The 14,075-nt window shown below is 54.4% G+C and overlaps 9 protein-coding genes across 9 annotated transcripts; 6 read left to right on the forward strand and 3 right to left on the reverse strand.

The window, feature by feature from the left end:
- The first annotated feature begins 339 nt into the window (after window positions 1–339).
- QBC33DRAFT_330910 (uncharacterized protein) lies at window positions 340–1,958 on the forward strand. Its single transcript, XM_060423668.1, has 4 exons — window positions 340–479; window positions 581–615; window positions 672–1,277; window positions 1,353–1,958. The coding sequence occupies exons 1-4, from the start codon at window positions 463–465 to the stop codon at window positions 1,727–1,729; spliced, it is 1,035 nt and encodes a 344-aa protein (XP_060285888.1). The 5' UTR covers window positions 340–462; the 3' UTR covers window positions 1,730–1,958.
- QBC33DRAFT_330896 (uncharacterized protein) lies at window positions 1,948–4,012 on the reverse strand. The gene has a single exon (XM_060423667.1). The coding sequence runs from the start codon at window positions 3,742–3,744 to the stop codon at window positions 2,188–2,190; it is 1,557 nt and encodes a 518-aa protein (XP_060285889.1). The 5' UTR covers window positions 3,745–4,012; the 3' UTR covers window positions 1,948–2,187.
- Window positions 3,657–5,641, reverse strand: QBC33DRAFT_331278 (WD40-repeat-containing domain protein). Its single transcript, XM_060423670.1, has 3 exons — window positions 4,954–5,641; window positions 4,070–4,897; window positions 3,657–4,007 (listed from the first exon to the last, which is right to left on the reverse strand). Exons 1-3 carry the CDS (start codon window positions 5,174–5,176, stop codon window positions 3,967–3,969), a joined length of 1,092 nt encoding a protein of 363 aa, XP_060285890.1. The 5' UTR covers window positions 5,177–5,641; the 3' UTR covers window positions 3,657–3,966.
- On the forward strand, window positions 5,342–6,561 carry QBC33DRAFT_331298 (uncharacterized protein). Its single transcript, XM_060423671.1, has 4 exons — window positions 5,342–5,591; window positions 5,655–5,871; window positions 5,928–6,495; window positions 6,550–6,561. Exons 1-3 carry the CDS (start codon window positions 5,512–5,514, stop codon window positions 6,252–6,254), a joined length of 624 nt encoding a protein of 207 aa, XP_060285891.1. The 5' UTR covers window positions 5,342–5,511; the 3' UTR covers window positions 6,255–6,495; window positions 6,550–6,561.
- On the reverse strand, window positions 6,279–7,397 carry QBC33DRAFT_330859 (uncharacterized protein). The gene is made up of 3 exons (XM_060423665.1): window positions 6,833–7,397; window positions 6,557–6,778; window positions 6,279–6,482 (listed from the first exon to the last, which is right to left on the reverse strand). The coding sequence occupies exons 1-3, from the start codon at window positions 7,178–7,180 to the stop codon at window positions 6,303–6,305; spliced, it is 750 nt and encodes a 249-aa protein (XP_060285892.1). The 5' UTR covers window positions 7,181–7,397; the 3' UTR covers window positions 6,279–6,302.
- Window positions 7,398–7,922: 525 nt separating this feature from the next.
- Window positions 7,923–9,631, forward strand: QBC33DRAFT_331164 (nucleotide-diphospho-sugar transferase). The gene is made up of 4 exons (XM_060423669.1): window positions 7,923–7,924; window positions 7,984–8,489; window positions 8,554–8,709; window positions 8,787–9,631. The coding sequence occupies exons 2-4, from the start codon at window positions 8,175–8,177 to the stop codon at window positions 9,330–9,332; spliced, it is 1,017 nt and encodes a 338-aa protein (XP_060285893.1). The 5' UTR covers window positions 7,923–7,924; window positions 7,984–8,174; the 3' UTR covers window positions 9,333–9,631.
- A 449-nt stretch (window positions 9,632–10,080) lies between these two features.
- QBC33DRAFT_331566 (uncharacterized protein) lies at window positions 10,081–11,400 on the forward strand. Its single transcript, XM_060423673.1, has one exon. The coding sequence runs from the start codon at window positions 10,312–10,314 to the stop codon at window positions 11,197–11,199; it is 888 nt and encodes a 295-aa protein (XP_060285894.1). The 5' UTR covers window positions 10,081–10,311; the 3' UTR covers window positions 11,200–11,400.
- Window positions 11,401–12,370: 970 nt separating this feature from the next.
- QBC33DRAFT_331602 (uncharacterized protein) lies at window positions 12,371–12,949 on the forward strand. The gene is made up of 2 exons (XM_060423674.1): window positions 12,371–12,620; window positions 12,679–12,949. The coding sequence occupies exons 1-2, from the start codon at window positions 12,463–12,465 to the stop codon at window positions 12,854–12,856; spliced, it is 336 nt and encodes a 111-aa protein (XP_060285895.1). The 5' UTR covers window positions 12,371–12,462; the 3' UTR covers window positions 12,857–12,949.
- Window positions 12,950–14,072, forward strand: QBC33DRAFT_331603 (Serine/threonine-protein kinase SKY1). Its single transcript, XM_060423675.1, has 4 exons — window positions 12,950–13,021; window positions 13,073–13,401; window positions 13,464–13,704; window positions 13,775–14,072. The coding sequence occupies exons 2-4, from the start codon at window positions 13,093–13,095 to the stop codon at window positions 14,032–14,034; spliced, it is 810 nt and encodes a 269-aa protein (XP_060285896.1). The 5' UTR covers window positions 12,950–13,021; window positions 13,073–13,092; the 3' UTR covers window positions 14,035–14,072.
- Window positions 14,073–14,075: the final 3 nt, after the last annotated feature.

Here is a 14,075-nt window from a genome sequence, read left to right on the forward strand (position 1 = left end):
GTCTTTTTTTTTAGTCAAGTTCGAGATCTCCAAGCTTCAAAGTTCCAAACTTCGAGCAACCCCGCGCAAAACGAATTTGGTTCGAAGCTTGTACGGAGTATATACGGTAAGAAAATGATACCTCCTCTCCAATTGACCCGTTGCATCACCAGATTAATCCGGTCTCAACGGGCTGTACCTTCTTCCTCTGGCGCCCAATATTGGCAGCTGCCCCTCCATCCCACCTATATACCCCCACCTGTTTCGGCCATAAATACACCTCACCGACTTCTGCACACCGGTGTCATTGCCTCTTGCTTCCTGAACATCTACCTTGTTCGCTAACGACATATTGGACAGACAACTCAGTCGACGGATTCTTCTGCTCTGTAACAACCCTCACAGGGCTCACACGCCCCTGAACTCCGATATCGCTCGTTCGCAACCCCTCGCCCAACCTTTTGCCGTGACTAGCAACCAGCGATGGATCTGGTGAATCAGTTGGTCTTCCACCCAGTACTGCCTTTAAACCCCAATTTCATCCGTTCCTACCCACGCGGCACCTCGCATTGTTTTTATGACGGCTAACCCTGGGGGAAAGCCTAGAGGGCCGCCTGCTGTTCGCCGTGCCGAAGAGTGAGTCACCGAGATTGAATACAAGAAACTACCGACGCGCTGACACCCTCCCTCAGAGGGCCGGCTGCTGCAGGCCTCGCTCAATCTTCTCGAAGGCGCCGACATCCAGTTCAGACGCGAGAACCGGTTGGATATCGCCCTAGTTAAAAACCTGCCCATCGCTCTCATCTTCCTTCCCGCCGCCGACATTCCGACCTTCGTCGGCGAGGGCCGTGTAGATCTTGGCATAACCGGTTCCGACCAGGTTCAAGAGCACGATGCCGGCGTCCGCGCCTCGCCGGGAGCCCGGCGCATGAGCGGGGATTGGAATGTGGAACAAGCATTGAAGCCCCGCGGCTGCGAGACAGTCCTCGAACTCGGATTCGGCAAGTGCAAGCTGCAGGTCCAAGTGCCGCAGAAGGGGGCATACACAACAACGAAGGACTTGATTGGCAAGAACATCGGTACCAGTTTCGTCCACGTCACCCGGGAGTACTTTGCCCGCTTGGAGCAGGAGCAGGACCCGGAGCAGAAGCAGGAGCAGGGGCAGACGGCGGTCGCTAACAGCGACGCGGCGCAGAGCCTTGCACCTCGGAAGCTGAGGTCTAAGATCATCGAGCTCAGTGGGAGCGTTGAGGCAGCGTGCGCCTTGGGTGTTGCTGGTGGAATTGTGGACCTCGTTGGTTAGTTATTTGCCCCTATTCCCCCCTCCCCTCCGCGAGTGTCCGGGAAAACGCTGACCCCTTTGCTTCCCACAGAGTCGGGCGAGACAATGAAGGCTGCCGGGTTGAAGCCCATTGACACAGTCCTTGAATCCCAGGCGATTCTGATCAAGTCCAAGGCACCCAGCAATCCGGCCCTGGTCGAGCTGATTGCGTCACGTATACGTGGCGTTATCACGGCCCAGAAATACTGCCTGTGCCAATACAATATAGAGCGGGCACGGCTGAAGGAGGCCACAGATATCACGCCTGGCAAGCGCGCGCCGACAATCACGTCCCTAGAAGAGGATGGGTGGGTCGCGGTGAGCGCCATGGTTGAGACGAAACAGATCGCAACGGTGATGGACCGGTTGTCTGAGGTTGGTGCAACAGACATCTTGGTCTTGGACATCCACAACTCCCGGTCCACTTGATACGGGCTGTTTTGATCCTGTCAAGTTGGCTCGTTGAAATTCCTCTTTTTCTTGTATTTACTTTTTTTTGAGTCTTGGTTTTGTTTTCACTTGGAAAATTGCCTTAAACGTGGTGTAGAACGGGTTGCAGATAGAATTTAGGTCATGGCTCTGGAAACTCCGAGTCTCGGTCAGATCCTAGGGGTATGTCAATTTCCTGTCGGAATATGGCCCAAATAAAAGTCTCTGGGAATTCTATCCTGCAGGGAATATCCACGCCTGCCTCTGAGATTGTCTTCAGAATCGGTGTTTCCGTAAGCCAACCCCTTTTCCGCAAATCCCTTCGGCCAATGTAATCCAGCTGGCTCTCACCCTCACTTCTCACCCCCTGAGAAATCACACCCCAAGTGCCCTTCCTGCCCCCGGTCAAAAACTCCACAACTAGGTAGACATCCCCCCACCAACTCCAAAGTCGCATCTCAAACCGCCCAGCTCCCACCACCCTCATCCCCATCCTCGTCCACCCCCCCCTTCACCCCACCACCACCACCAACCCCCGCCGCAACGCCCCTCTCCAGCCCAACCACAGCCGCAACCGCCTCCCGATCCCCCAAGAAATCGCAAAGCCGTCTCGCCGACTCGAAAAACCTGTCCGGGATGACGACGACGGCGGCGGCGGCAGCAGCGGTTCCGGCGACCGCGCCTGAGACGCAGACGGCCCACTGCAGCAGGTCGCTCATGTGCACGACGGCGGCCTCGGCATAGGCAGTGTCAGTGGTAGCGCCCGGCCGCTGGCCATGGGCCTGTTGCCACAGGAGCGCGCTAATGGCGCCTGCGTTGGCGAGGAGGGAGGCCGAGTCCGAGTCCGAGTCCGAGTCCGAGTCGGGGGTAGGGGGAGGGTGGTCACTGTCGTGGCAGCAGTGGCAGTGGCAATTCCAGGGGCAGGAGTGGTGGTCGGCGTCGCCGTTGCCGTTACCGTCGTGCTCGTAGTCGTCGCCATGGCGCAAGTAGCGCCGGGTGCCTGTCCCCGCGAACGGCTCGTCCGCGAAGGAGGTCCGGCTGGTAGGGCAGGCGGGCGGCCGGACGCCGCGCGAGGCTCGCTGCTGGCCGGCGGTCGGTCTTGCGGCTCGCGAGGTGCCGTGGTCGTCGGGTCTGTCGCTGGCCCGGCCCGGCGGCGGCGGCGCGGGCGGGAATCGTCGCTGGGTGGTTGGATAGGGATAGAATCGCCGGTCCTGCCTTCCCTGGCTTCTCGTCGCCGGCACGTGGTGCCGCTCGCAAGCGCGAGGGTGCCGGTTGGGTTGGTGGGCTTGCAGGTACTTCTGGGTGGCTTCGAGGCAGATGTCCTGGATGGTCTTGATAGTGATGGTCGAGTGAGTCAGGGCTGGAAGCGAGGGTGTGGAGACTAGAGTCCAATCCGTGCTGCTCTTGGTGGAAAGGCCATCCTCGCTGATGGATATCACCGTCACGGCCGTGCCGGTTCTGGGCCGTGGCCGGAGCGGCGGAAGGACCATCTGGACCATCTCCGCTTGGCTTAGTGCGAATCCTCCGCTGGCAGGCGTCTCGCGCTGGGTCTCGGAAGGAATGGGTTCCTGGTTTGCAAGAGGGCGCCGACCAGGTACGCCAGACGGCACTTGTGATCGAGGGCTGACACAATCGTCACGAGATTCCAAGCCGGCGGCCCAAAGTGAGTTGTCGAACAGGCTGATCGCGGGCAACTCTGTGATCCGGCCTGGCTGCCCTTGTCCCAGTTCGACAACCCGGGGCTCCGGAAAACCATCCAGCGGATGTCTGTAATTATGAAGGACTGCTGGTTGCCAGGGTGAGCCAAAGGCCGGCGGATGGAAAATTGGGCGGTCGCTCATATTGATGCCGAATGCGCCTGCACTAGGACGGCGATTCCCACTTCCTAGGGTCGGAGTGACAGACCTGGACTCGTAGATGAATCGGCTCGGAGATTCAGGAGAGGACATTGGGATCTGACAGCCAATGTTTGTGTGAAATCGGGGATCAAGGTCGTGTTGGGCGAGGAATCCCATTTCTAGGGGACATTACATATGGGTGTATTTAAGCAGTCCCAAGGACAATGGCTGTTGACGGTGTCAGCCAGACGCTTCCATCCATCGATGACACGCTATTGTTAGGGACCAGAGCTTCAAACTTGCAGGGAAAGACGAATCAAGACGTTGTAGGTATGATCATGGCTGTTTCAGATACCAGAATCACTCTGATTATTCATTGTATCGGGTTCTATGGCTTGTCTATGTGTCCCAAACGACGAGCCTTCCATCCACACCGCTTGCTACATTGTTTTGTTAGTACCTTGGGACATGTCACCAAAGATGGCAGGGAGTCTCCACTTACAGCTGAACTTGGTGACAGAGTCACGGGAATATTCGTAAGGCCGGATCATTGTGATTGTGTTTTGGTGGACAGTTTTGAGTTGGGTATCATCCTTGGTCTTGCCCTTGAGGTCCATCTGCTTGAACATGTTGAAGGCCGACTCTTCGCGAGCATCGCCCAACCCTGGTCTTCCCTTGGATTCCAGGGTTCCACTCAGCTGCCAGCCTCCCGGTCCGCCTTGGAAGCGGAATGCCTCACAATCGTAGCCGGCAGCAATGATCTCAGCCTCTCCATTCCAGATGAGGCTCATGAAAGGCAGAAGCTGGGTGCTGATGCTTATGATCGCCCTAGGGGGCTGATCGGGGCCGTTGGGATAGACAACTGTAATGCTGCTATCGTGGGCAGCAAAGGCCAAGGCATCGCCGCTCGGAGAGAATGACACGGCATGAACCCAGCCAGCCGAGTTATTCAAGTACTCGCCACACACGGTGTTGAACGGGAGCCTCTCACCCCAGACTCCAGGATCCGGCCTAGAGTCGACCCCCTTAATGAAGCTGGAGAAGACTCTCGCATGGGCGTCCGTAGAGCCAGCGGCAAGGAGGACCGAGTTCGGATGCCAGGCCACCGTGGTGATAGTGCTCTTGATAGGCTTCTTCAAGTGCTTGGAGACCCACCAATCGTTCTCGTCCTCGAAGTAGCAGACGGCGATAACCCTGTCGCCAGAGCCGACGGCAAACTTGGCCTCCGATGGAGACCAGCGCACGAATGTGGCGGCCCGATTGATTCGGAGGAGGACGAGGGTTGGTTTGTAGCCCTGAGGCGAGGGTTCCCAGACCAATGCGTTCCGGTCTGTCCTCGGCGATCAGTATGTTCCTCAGGCGGCGAAGGGGGGTGCTATAACGAACCTTGCGAGCATGTCACAATGCGCCCGGAACTGGGGGCAATATCGACACTGGTTACAGTCTTGTCATGGCCTTTGAGTTGGTCCTTGAGCTTGAAGGCATTTCCAACCCGGCCATACAGTTCAACTGTTGAGTCGCGAGCAATGGCGAGGGTCTTGCGATCGGCAGAGAAGGAGTGGTCGGCGATGGGGTTGTGGAAGAGGTGGTGGACTTCGGACTGCGGCATTTTGGCGATGAAGAAGTTGCGATAGGAGTAGCTCTCTACTATCGCTCGAATTTCAGAGAAATGGAGTTATTCACACAGGTACCTAGGTAGGTCGGTTGTGGAAGACTTGCGTAATGCGGAGTAATGCCCTTTGGGTTGGAGGCTAGGTCTATGAGACGGCGGGGTTGGCAAGGCTGAGGTGGCACGTACCACCACACGCCAAAAAAAGTTGCGTCCAGGAACTGAAGGACTGAACGGGCGACCGAACCTCCACGCGACGGACAACATCCCAGCAAGTCACCTTCGCCGTCGAATCTCAAACCTCTGCCCAATCTGCACACCGATATATCCAGTGCATGACAATGGCGGCAACTTCCACGCGACCTCCTCCGGCTGGATTGCCCGCCAAAGTGCAATCAATCCCTCCAAACCAGACGTGAGCATCCGATCCCGTCACCTCGACCATCCCATTTGCGTGGACTGACAAGGCCCAATCTAGTCTCTATGTTACCAACCTACCCTCGGCAAAGATTCAGAAGGACGATATCAGGACGGCTCTGTACCTGCTCTTCTCGACACACGGTCCAGTCCTTGATGTTGTTGCGCTGAAGACAACCAAAATGCGAGGCCAGGCACATATTGTCTATCGCGATATTCAAACATCCACTCAGGCCATGAGGTCCTTGGATGGTTTTGAGTTCTTTGGCCGGCCGATGGTATGTCTACGTCTATTGTTGCGAGCCACCGCACAGATAAGCTGACAAGGGCGCAGAAAATCACATATGCCAAGTCAAAGTCCAATATTGTCGCCAAACTCGACGGCACCTTCAGAATGACAACTGGTGCTACTGCCCCAGTCGATATCACAGATCTCCAGCAGAGCATATTTAATGCTCCCGTCCCCAGAGGCGGTTCCTCTACAACCCACGACCTCCCGTCCAGGCCGCCTGCAGGCGGTGACCAGGCCATGGCTGATGCTGGGACGCCTGAAAGCCGAGGCATGAAACGGCCGAGAGAGGAAAACGAGGAGGAGGAGGAGGAGGAGGAGGAGGAGAGCGATTCAGACGTGGCTATGGAGGAAGACAGCGAGGATGAGTGATACCCACGAGTTCTGCCTCTGCAGGACCGAAACGGTGGTGGCCGTGGTTTATCTCGGTTCACCATGGTCAAGAGCCATCTCCTTGGGCACCCAGAGCCCTACGCATCCGCCCACGAGGCCCAACCACAGCATCAGATAGTCCTCCTTAGAGCAGTCGAAATTCGACATGGCCTCACCAAGGAGGCAGGGGTGGACGAAGAAAGTGGGAACACCTGTAATTGGGTGATGCTGAATGTGGTTTGTTAGTCTAGACCTGGACTTTCAGAGTCTTAGTTAACTTATTGGCAGCATAAAGGGCTTACATCTGCCGATATACCCCCTATTGCGCCAGCAGCTAGGAGGCCGTCCTTGTATTGATCTGGCACTAGCCGCCTGAAAACAGTGTCGATATTGAAAGCTGGTTCGTCTGCCGGGAGACCATGTAGAGTGAACCACAGGCATGGGCCCCTGTATGTTGGGTGGAGGTGTATCTCATATGTGACGTATCCAAGCGTTGGCTTGGGTGGTTGTGTTCGTAGTGCCGACTGGGAACGAGTGTGAGGCAGTGTAGGCTTTTGCAGCTAGGTGAAATTACATACATTGTCAGCCTCCTCAGCCTCGAGCATCTCGCGATCCTCTTCCACAGGCCCCATCATCTCGGCATCCCGTCCCGGGTCGAGAGTCACCCTATCGAGCTGGGAAGAAAGGTCGCCATCGTCAAGCTCGCCGTCCAGAGGGCGGACGACCTGGATGTATGTGCTGTACTCTGTGTCCAGAGTGAAGGATGTGCTGAGTGCGGCGCACACTCTCAGTCTCCACTGCCGCCTCACGGGGCCCAAGGTCGCTTGGCGATACTTGCTGTCGAGGTGGTGGCAGATTTCGGCAAACTCCTCTCCGTTTAAAAACGGGTAGTTGTGGAATTCCGAGCTCCGTTTGACGCCAGCCATGCTGTGGCACCTGGCTCCTGATCCGTCCGGCGCCACCTTTGGGGAGAGAAGAGCTAATGCGGCCGGATTGCAGCTCTGGAATGTTGAACCCTCGGCGTTACTTGAAATCGATCAAGATTGCGTGTCTCAGATCCGCCAGTAAGAAATCACGCCCAACATTATTTAGCATTTCTACCCGATACCCAACCTCTGTGGCGTGGCTGGTTGAGGTACAATAAACTAGGGTTCCGATCTACCGACCTATGGTGGTCTACTACCTATTCCGACCCCGGCGCTCTTTCGACCCCGCCTCAGGTTCTCCGACTCCCATCTCTTCCGACCGGAACGGCGACCACGGACATCTGGATTCCGATTCCCAGGACTTAACATCGAGACTTGCGCAGTGGGCCCCGACATTCTCACTCACAGACCCCGGGAGAATAGCTGTGACGTCATATGCTTCGACTGACAGACCAGAACACAGCTAGGTATGGAATAAATCCAGGAATTGTTGAAGTTTATTCTTGGACCAGGGCACTGAAAATGTCATCTGACACTGGGTATCCCAGAGTTCCATCTGCGCACACAACCCCCACGCCAATTGCCCCTGAGCGGATCTCTTTAAAGGTGGATTTGCCGGGCACGCCCTGCAAAGTACCTTGGTACCTCAATAAATGTGGTTCGCTTCTGCACCACTCTGCTGGGTCTGTGCTACGCGGCATGAGACGTAGGCGTATACCGACACTTCAGCCCGGGCGGTGCCTTGTGCGCTAACATTTTGGGACATACCTCGCTGTCGTGATACTAACCCGTATCAGTATCAGCCTTGCAACATATCAAAGATGATGGATGTACTCCCGTGGATTGGGAACCCCTGGGTTCAATAGGATTACATCGCCGCGCTATAGGGAAACTGCCCCTACTTTTATTCTCTACGGCCATCAGTCTCTTCCGGGGCTTCAGCTGTCGCAACAGCTGAGATTGTCGCCATCCCCGTGCGCCTCCGACGACAGACATGACACGCCCATCCGTCAAGCGCCTCACTGCCGCTCTGCTTTTGTTTCTCTTGATTCTGCTTTCCGGCTACGTATTAACGCGCATCGCCGTCTTCTCCCGCATCTTCCGCGAGCATGCTGGTGTTGCCTTGACTCAAGATGAGGTCGCCATCGCCCACAACTCCACCGACCCCGATCCACGATCGCAAGTTGTCCCAAAGATCATTCACCAGATCTTCCACAATTGGAATGACCCAAATAACGAAACTCTGCCATCCGACTGGGAGAAAGTGCGCCATACATGCATTTCTCTGAACCCGGATTGGGAATACAAGGTTCGGGACTTCTTGTTTGTCATCCAATGCCGTGACTAGTTATTGATGCTGACGTGCCTTGCAGTTGTGGACAGAGAAATCGTCGCGCGACTTCATAGAGACCGAATATCGCTGGTTTCTGAGCACCTACGACAACTTCAAGTTTCCCGTCCAGAAGATCGACTCTCTTCGATACTTCTTTATGCGCCATTACGGCGGGATATACCTCGATCTTGACAATGTGAGAAAGACTGTCTCCTCGGCTCTCTAAATCCTGGATCCATTTCGTGGACTGACCACCCCTCCCCCGCTATTTAGGGCTGCCTTAAGAACCTCGAACCGCTCCTCTACTACCCGGCCTGGGTCACCGATGGTGGCCACGGTGCCCTGAGCAACAACATCCTTGGAGCTCAGCCGAACCACGCGTTCTGGATCCTCTTGACCGACTCCCTCATATCCTACGCGTGGAATTACCCATTCCCGTACATCACCATCAGCTACGCGACCGGGCAGTGGTTCGAGACTGTCGTGTGGGAGAAATATCACGCGCAGCTACCCAAGGACGCGCCGCCGCTGACCCGCGTAATGATGGATATGCGGCCCGGCGCTGCTTCCTGGGTGTTTTTCACGCAGGAGAGGGGCGGTACGTGGGACAACTGGGACAACCACGTCTTTGGATATATAGGCAACAACACGGGCGAGGCAGTTGGGTACCTGGTTGGGTTCTTGGGTGCTATGGCTGTGGGGTTTTTTGTCACCAGGACGGTTTTGCGATGTGTGTTTTACAGGTATAGAGGATATCGGCGTCTGGGGCGGGGCAATAAGTCCGGCCGGGGAGATGAGGAGATCGAGCTGTCCGCATAGACGGGCCTTTATTTTGTATGAATGTAATCCATACATACTGCGTGCGTGGTAAGAATATCTTGGTTACGTAATTAAGCTAGAATTGCACCTACCTGCCTATAGTAGCTGGATGAAATGGTCTAGACCCTGGTGGACCGAGGAACAGCCTCAGCCTACTGCACAAGGATAAGCGGTACCACAATATGTACTTGTAAATCTTATGTATATAGTAGGGGTCCTAGGTAGCGCACACTAGTGTCGGGTGGTTCCTTCCTGAAAGCAGTACTACGGATACATCGATTATATCAGACTTAAACTAGGTTATTACCAGACACAGCCCGTCCCGTCCTATTTGGCTGCCTTCGAAGTAGTGTGTGTACACATAATCCCAAGGGGGAAAGACTCCGGATTACTTCGTTGTACCAAAAGTAACAGGGGCACCGCATTCAGGACTGACAGGGTACCCCCTTGGCATCCAAACAGGATCCCTGTCGCGCTCTTAAGAAAGCTGAGCTTAGGACTGCGGACCGCGTTCTAGACCGCTGCCCCTGCTGTGAATCCATTTCACATCGGACAAATGCCATCCCTTGCGGCTCAGCCTCCGACATTTAGCATGCGGGACACTGAAAGTGGTTGCACCGTTCAGTTTGTCAGGCCCATGGGGGGGGTCTAGCCTTCTACTATGGTATGTACGTCTTCGCTGCCGTGCCTGGGGAGAAATGAGACACCTGATCTCCGCTGCATGGCGTTCTCCAGTCGATCAGTGTCGGCAATCGCACCGAATCCTTCCTGCTTTCTGGCTTCTTGCTTCTAGCTTCTGGCCTCTGGCTTCTTGCTTCTTGATGCATGCTGTACCGAACATGAGCAAATAATGTCTTCCCCCCGTATCTACTCCTCCTGCACGTGGCGGTTGTAAATTCCCCATGGTCTCGTGTCCCACACCCAAAGCTGAGGCCCTCGCCGACGAGGTTTTCCTCGAAAATTCCTCAAGGCCAAGACAATGTCATACGTCGCGGCCGTCGTCTTGTTTATCTTCTTGTTAGCCGCAAGTGCCCTTCCCGACTACTCATGTGTCTGCGAGAAAGCCAACATCAACGCCTGTTCGAGATCCTATTCATGCCGCCTGAATTCCTCCATCTCGTTCGACTCTCCCCCAATCCCTGAATGGGTGACCGACAAGGAGAAGGCTCTATTTGCGGACACGATAACCCAAGCCAAAAACGGCTCGCTACGTCCGCCGGTATTTGACTTGGGCCAGCTTACTTGGCAGTCCAAACTTGCCTGCGATTACAATAATGGGAAGAAGTGGTATCAGACGACAAATGGCTGCCAATCATCCAACAAGACTGGGAAACCGAGCAGGCATCATGGCTGGGCGAGTCTGGGATTTCATCCGCTTGGTACCGCCTCTGGCACTTGGCTCACCCAGATTCTGGGCGAGATCGACAACCCCGATGGGGACGAACGGTTTATGAACGCCAGCTGTGCCTCCACCGGCCTCTTCATCAATCTCACCTACATCAACGCCACTCCGCCTTACGACCCGCGGTTCTCGCCGGCAGCATCCTGGGGCTTTTTGTACAGATCTAACACGTACGCTATGGGAAGTGACGGTGTTCCCAGTTATCGAACCGATCAAGACCTGATAGCCAACGGAGTGGACATCAACTGTACCGGATTTGGTCAAACGGGTCAGCCCTGCGAATCGCCCCACTGCCTTGAGCCTCCAAATTTCGCCCATTACGACTGTCCGGCCACCAACTCCGGGTCTGTCGGCAGCGGGAATTGTTGGCGGAGCTACCAGCAAGACAGTTCCGTCGGCCGTACTGGGCTATACTGGGGCCTCATCGTTTCTGCGGCGTTGTGCTGCGGCTTCCTATACGTTTGAACCTCGGTTATCTGGTGCACCATCGCCTACATACAGTGTCCCCGACAAACCCGACGATACCGAAGTCCGAGTTTGCGCTCGATTGATAGCGGAGACTCGATGATGAAGCTCGATCCCTACCCCTTTTGTGCCGGTCGCTGTGATACCTGTGTCGGGTTCTTGCATAAAACCCGAGGGCGTCTGGGACCGAACACACGGGTTGGCTTAGAATAGTCAAAGCCGACCCCAACAACCCGTTCCGTATCGAATTTCTCAGAAGTCGAATTATTTTGAGGAATGATTTAGAGCAGCAATGCGGCCGACCCCATCTCGCCAGTCTGTTGGGTTCTGCTGACCACCGAGCGGATATACGAAGCCTCAAAGCTTGGATGGCCCGAGTCTTGTTATTCTAGGTGTCGGGTGTTAAATTTGTTTTTCTGGGCCCCGAGACCCTGTGGTGGTCACTTGGAACTGGGGACCATTCCTTGTCCAACGATCCCTTGCGTGGTTGTGGTTGTGGAACAGTATCGAGCACCGGAGAGTGTTGACAGAGATACGGCGCATAAAAATAAACGGCGCTGGAGGGTCAAAAGGGTTATGGGATGAGCGATGTTTCAGCATTTCACGGCGTTGAGAATACACTGGGTCGACTACACACGGCGTTAGACACCGGCTCCAACTTGAGCTTGACTTCATTCCCCTGGCGAGAAATATATGTTGGAAATTTGGACATAGATGGAATAATATAATAACTTTTAGTTCCGCCGTCATTCATCACCCGAAGCCTGTGGCCTCATATCTGAGCTATTCTCCCGTCTATGTGGCTTGGGTTTGCTGGATTCTCGGTCTCTAATGTGCCGGGAATAACAGCCTGTTGGACAAGGGCGGGGTTGGGTAACTTGAACAAACTGAATGTACAGATGTTGATCAAGGACTCGAGCGGCCAGGGGCATGAGTTTCGGGACCCACGTGACTACGTGACGCGGGTGGGCAACCGAGACACGCTCTCCCTGATACCATCGCGGTTGAGACTTGAGACTTGGATCAGACGAATTAACTTAAAAAGGTCCAAACACCCCAATGGGCGTGCAAGCTGGTGAGACCTGGACATCCAGGAGTCGAATAATGCTCAAATACAGCTGGAGGGCCGTCCCTTGAAGATGATGGCCATAATAACGATTCCAAAGCTGCGACTTACCTGGCAGAAACGGCCCCGGAGATTGTCGGCTCTTTGGCACTTGCGCGTCTCAGTCTCCCAGCTCGGATCAATGGCTCACATGATCGATGAATGAACCTATCGAAGAGGAGTTGTTCCCGGGCGATCGGCTGAGGTATTTCCACCCGACGCAGCCTGGGGAGGTACTAGATGGTAGATTCAAGACGATTGCCAAACTCGGTTTCGGCGCTGGCTCTACTGTTTGGTTGGCAGAGAATCTCAAATTGTAAGCTGTGTCTCATTTAGTCTGTCTGCCCAACCACTTAGCCTGACATTTATATCAGCAAAAAACGGAGGAAGTCGTTGGTTCCTCGCTATGTCAGCGTCAAAATCGCAGCTCTTGATATAGATGCATCTCGAGAGACCATGACTTCGAAGCTTATCGCCAACGCTAAGCCATCACACGAGGGTCATTCGTTCATCCAGACGCCTGTCGATGAATTTCAGTTGAAAGGACCATAAGGAACACACTTCTGTCTTGTTTATGAGCCAATGAGAGAGAGACTTTTTCAGCTTCAGCATAGATTGAAGCGACAAAGATTGGCACTACCCTTGTCAAGTTTTTCATCTACTGTTTCCTTGAAGCTCCAGATTATTTGCATACAGAGTGCCGTCTCATCCATACAGGTATGGCGTTGCAACACCTTTCTGAACTTGATGCTAACTGTAGCCTGGCAGATATCAAGGACGACAACATTATGGTGACCATTGAAAATGACGCTGTCTTAGCTGACTTTGTCAATTTTCACAAGAGGAATCCCCAACCTAGGCACGTCCGAACCAAGGATAGCCGCGAGATCTACCTCTCACAAGGCAACTTTGGTCCTTTGCGAGGCCCCAGACTGTTGCCTCGGCTGGCTGATTTCGACCTTGCCTTCCCTAGACGAGATGGGGACCTTGGCCATTTTCTGCCATCCAATCTCACCGGTTCCGTGCCCCGGAGGTACTGCTTGGCTGCCCATGGTCGTCTAGTGTTGATATCTGGAATCTGGAATCTTGGTCTTCTTGTAAGCAAAATATTCCTTAGCTGCATTTTGTCTCCCTAGCTTGACAATACTAATATCACCAGATGTGGAATTTTCTAGAAGACATTAACCTGTTTGACCGGCCTGCTGGCGAAGATGGCGAATACGATGCGCATGTCCATCTTGCCCAGATGGTGTCTCTCCTGGGAGATCCGCCTGAGGAGCTGGTCAAGAGGGAGCGACTTTTTCGCGAACACCAGCTCAAGAGGCCAGTCATAAATCCGCGCGGGAAGGAGTGCAAGAACATGAATGAGTTCTGGGGCGGTCCCTTTTTTGACGACGATAGTAAGTCACAACACCAAAATCGGAAATCTCAGCAGAAATATGGAATAACTTACACGCTGCCCTATGACAGACCAAATTCTCCTCAGGGACCTTCTTGGGGGAGGGAAGAAGTTGGCAGATACCGTCACGGAACTAGCTGGCGATGAGAAAGAAGCATTTCTTGACTTTGCTTCTGGCATGCTCCAGTGGTTGCCTGAAAAGATGAAGACTGCTAAGGAGCGGATGCAACATCCCTTTTTCGATTCGTTTTACAAAGATTGCGAGCGAGATGGTAGGAAATGTAGCATTACTGAAAACAGTGGATACATGCAGATTTTCAAGCTGAAATAGGCTTCAGGCCAGCTAAATAGGTGCCTTACCTTCCTCAGACT

Source organism: Phialemonium atrogriseum (genome assembly GCF_030411735.1).
Source record: "Phialemonium atrogriseum strain 8032-3 unplaced genomic scaffold QBC33scaffold_6, whole genome shotgun sequence".
Taxonomy (NCBI): domain Eukaryota; kingdom Fungi; phylum Ascomycota; class Sordariomycetes; order Cephalothecales; family Cephalothecaceae; genus Phialemonium; species Phialemonium atrogriseum.

Coding starts and splice junctions, on each gene's coding strand:
- QBC33DRAFT_331566 (XM_060423673.1), top strand. CDS start 10,312: ATGTCATACGTCGCGGCCGTCGTCTTGTTTATCTTCTTGTTAGCCGCA.
- QBC33DRAFT_331602 (XM_060423674.1), top strand. CDS start 12,463: ATGAATGAACCTATCGAAGAGGAGTTGTTCCCGGGCGATCGGCTGAGG. Junction 12,621..12,678: donor TTGGCAGAGAATCTCAAATT/GTAAGCTGTGTC, acceptor CATTTATATCAG/CAAAAAACGGAGGAAGTCGT.
- QBC33DRAFT_330896 (XM_060423667.1), bottom strand. CDS start 3,744: ATGGGATTCCTCGCCCAACACGACCTTGATCCCCGATTTCACACAAAC.
- QBC33DRAFT_331278 (XM_060423670.1), bottom strand. CDS start 5,176: ATGCCGCAGTCCGAAGTCCACCACCTCTTCCACAACCCCATCGCCGAC. Junction 4,898..4,953: donor CATTGTGACATGCTCGCAAG/GTTCGTTATAGC, acceptor CGCCGAGGACAG/ACCGGAACGCATTGGTCTGG. Junction 4,008..4,069: donor CTCTGTCACCAAGTTCAGCT/GTAAGTGGAGAC, acceptor AAAACAATGTAG/CAAGCGGTGTGGATGGAAGG.
- QBC33DRAFT_331603 (XM_060423675.1), top strand. CDS start 13,093: ATGGTGACCATTGAAAATGACGCTGTCTTAGCTGACTTTGTCAATTTT. Junction 13,402..13,463: donor TCTGGAATCTTGGTCTTCTT/GTAAGCAAAATA, acceptor TAATATCACCAG/ATGTGGAATTTTCTAGAAGA. Junction 13,705..13,774: donor TCCCTTTTTTGACGACGATA/GTAAGTCACAAC, acceptor GCCCTATGACAG/ACCAAATTCTCCTCAGGGAC.
- QBC33DRAFT_330859 (XM_060423665.1), bottom strand. CDS start 7,180: ATGGCTGGCGTCAAACGGAGCTCGGAATTCCACAACTACCCGTTTTTA. Junction 6,779..6,832: donor AGGCTGAGGAGGCTGACAAT/GTATGTAATTTC, acceptor ACTCGTTCCCAG/TCGGCACTACGAACACAACC. Junction 6,483..6,556: donor TAGGGGGTATATCGGCAGAT/GTAAGCCCTTTA, acceptor AACCACATTCAG/CATCACCCAATTACAGGTGT.
- QBC33DRAFT_330910 (XM_060423668.1), top strand. Junction 616..671: donor GCTGTTCGCCGTGCCGAAGA/GTGAGTCACCGA, acceptor ACCCTCCCTCAG/AGGGCCGGCTGCTGCAGGCC. Junction 1,278..1,352: donor TGGAATTGTGGACCTCGTTG/GTTAGTTATTTG, acceptor TGCTTCCCACAG/AGTCGGGCGAGACAATGAAG.
- QBC33DRAFT_331298 (XM_060423671.1), top strand. CDS start 5,512: ATGACAATGGCGGCAACTTCCACGCGACCTCCTCCGGCTGGATTGCCC. Junction 5,592..5,654: donor TCAATCCCTCCAAACCAGAC/GTGAGCATCCGA, acceptor GGCCCAATCTAG/TCTCTATGTTACCAACCTAC. Junction 5,872..5,927: donor AGTTCTTTGGCCGGCCGATG/GTATGTCTACGT, acceptor ACAAGGGCGCAG/AAAATCACATATGCCAAGTC.
- QBC33DRAFT_331164 (XM_060423669.1), top strand. CDS start 8,175: ATGACACGCCCATCCGTCAAGCGCCTCACTGCCGCTCTGCTTTTGTTT. Junction 8,490..8,553: donor ACCCGGATTGGGAATACAAG/GTTCGGGACTTC, acceptor CGTGCCTTGCAG/TTGTGGACAGAGAAATCGTC. Junction 8,710..8,786: donor TATACCTCGATCTTGACAAT/GTGAGAAAGACT, acceptor CCCGCTATTTAG/GGCTGCCTTAAGAACCTCGA.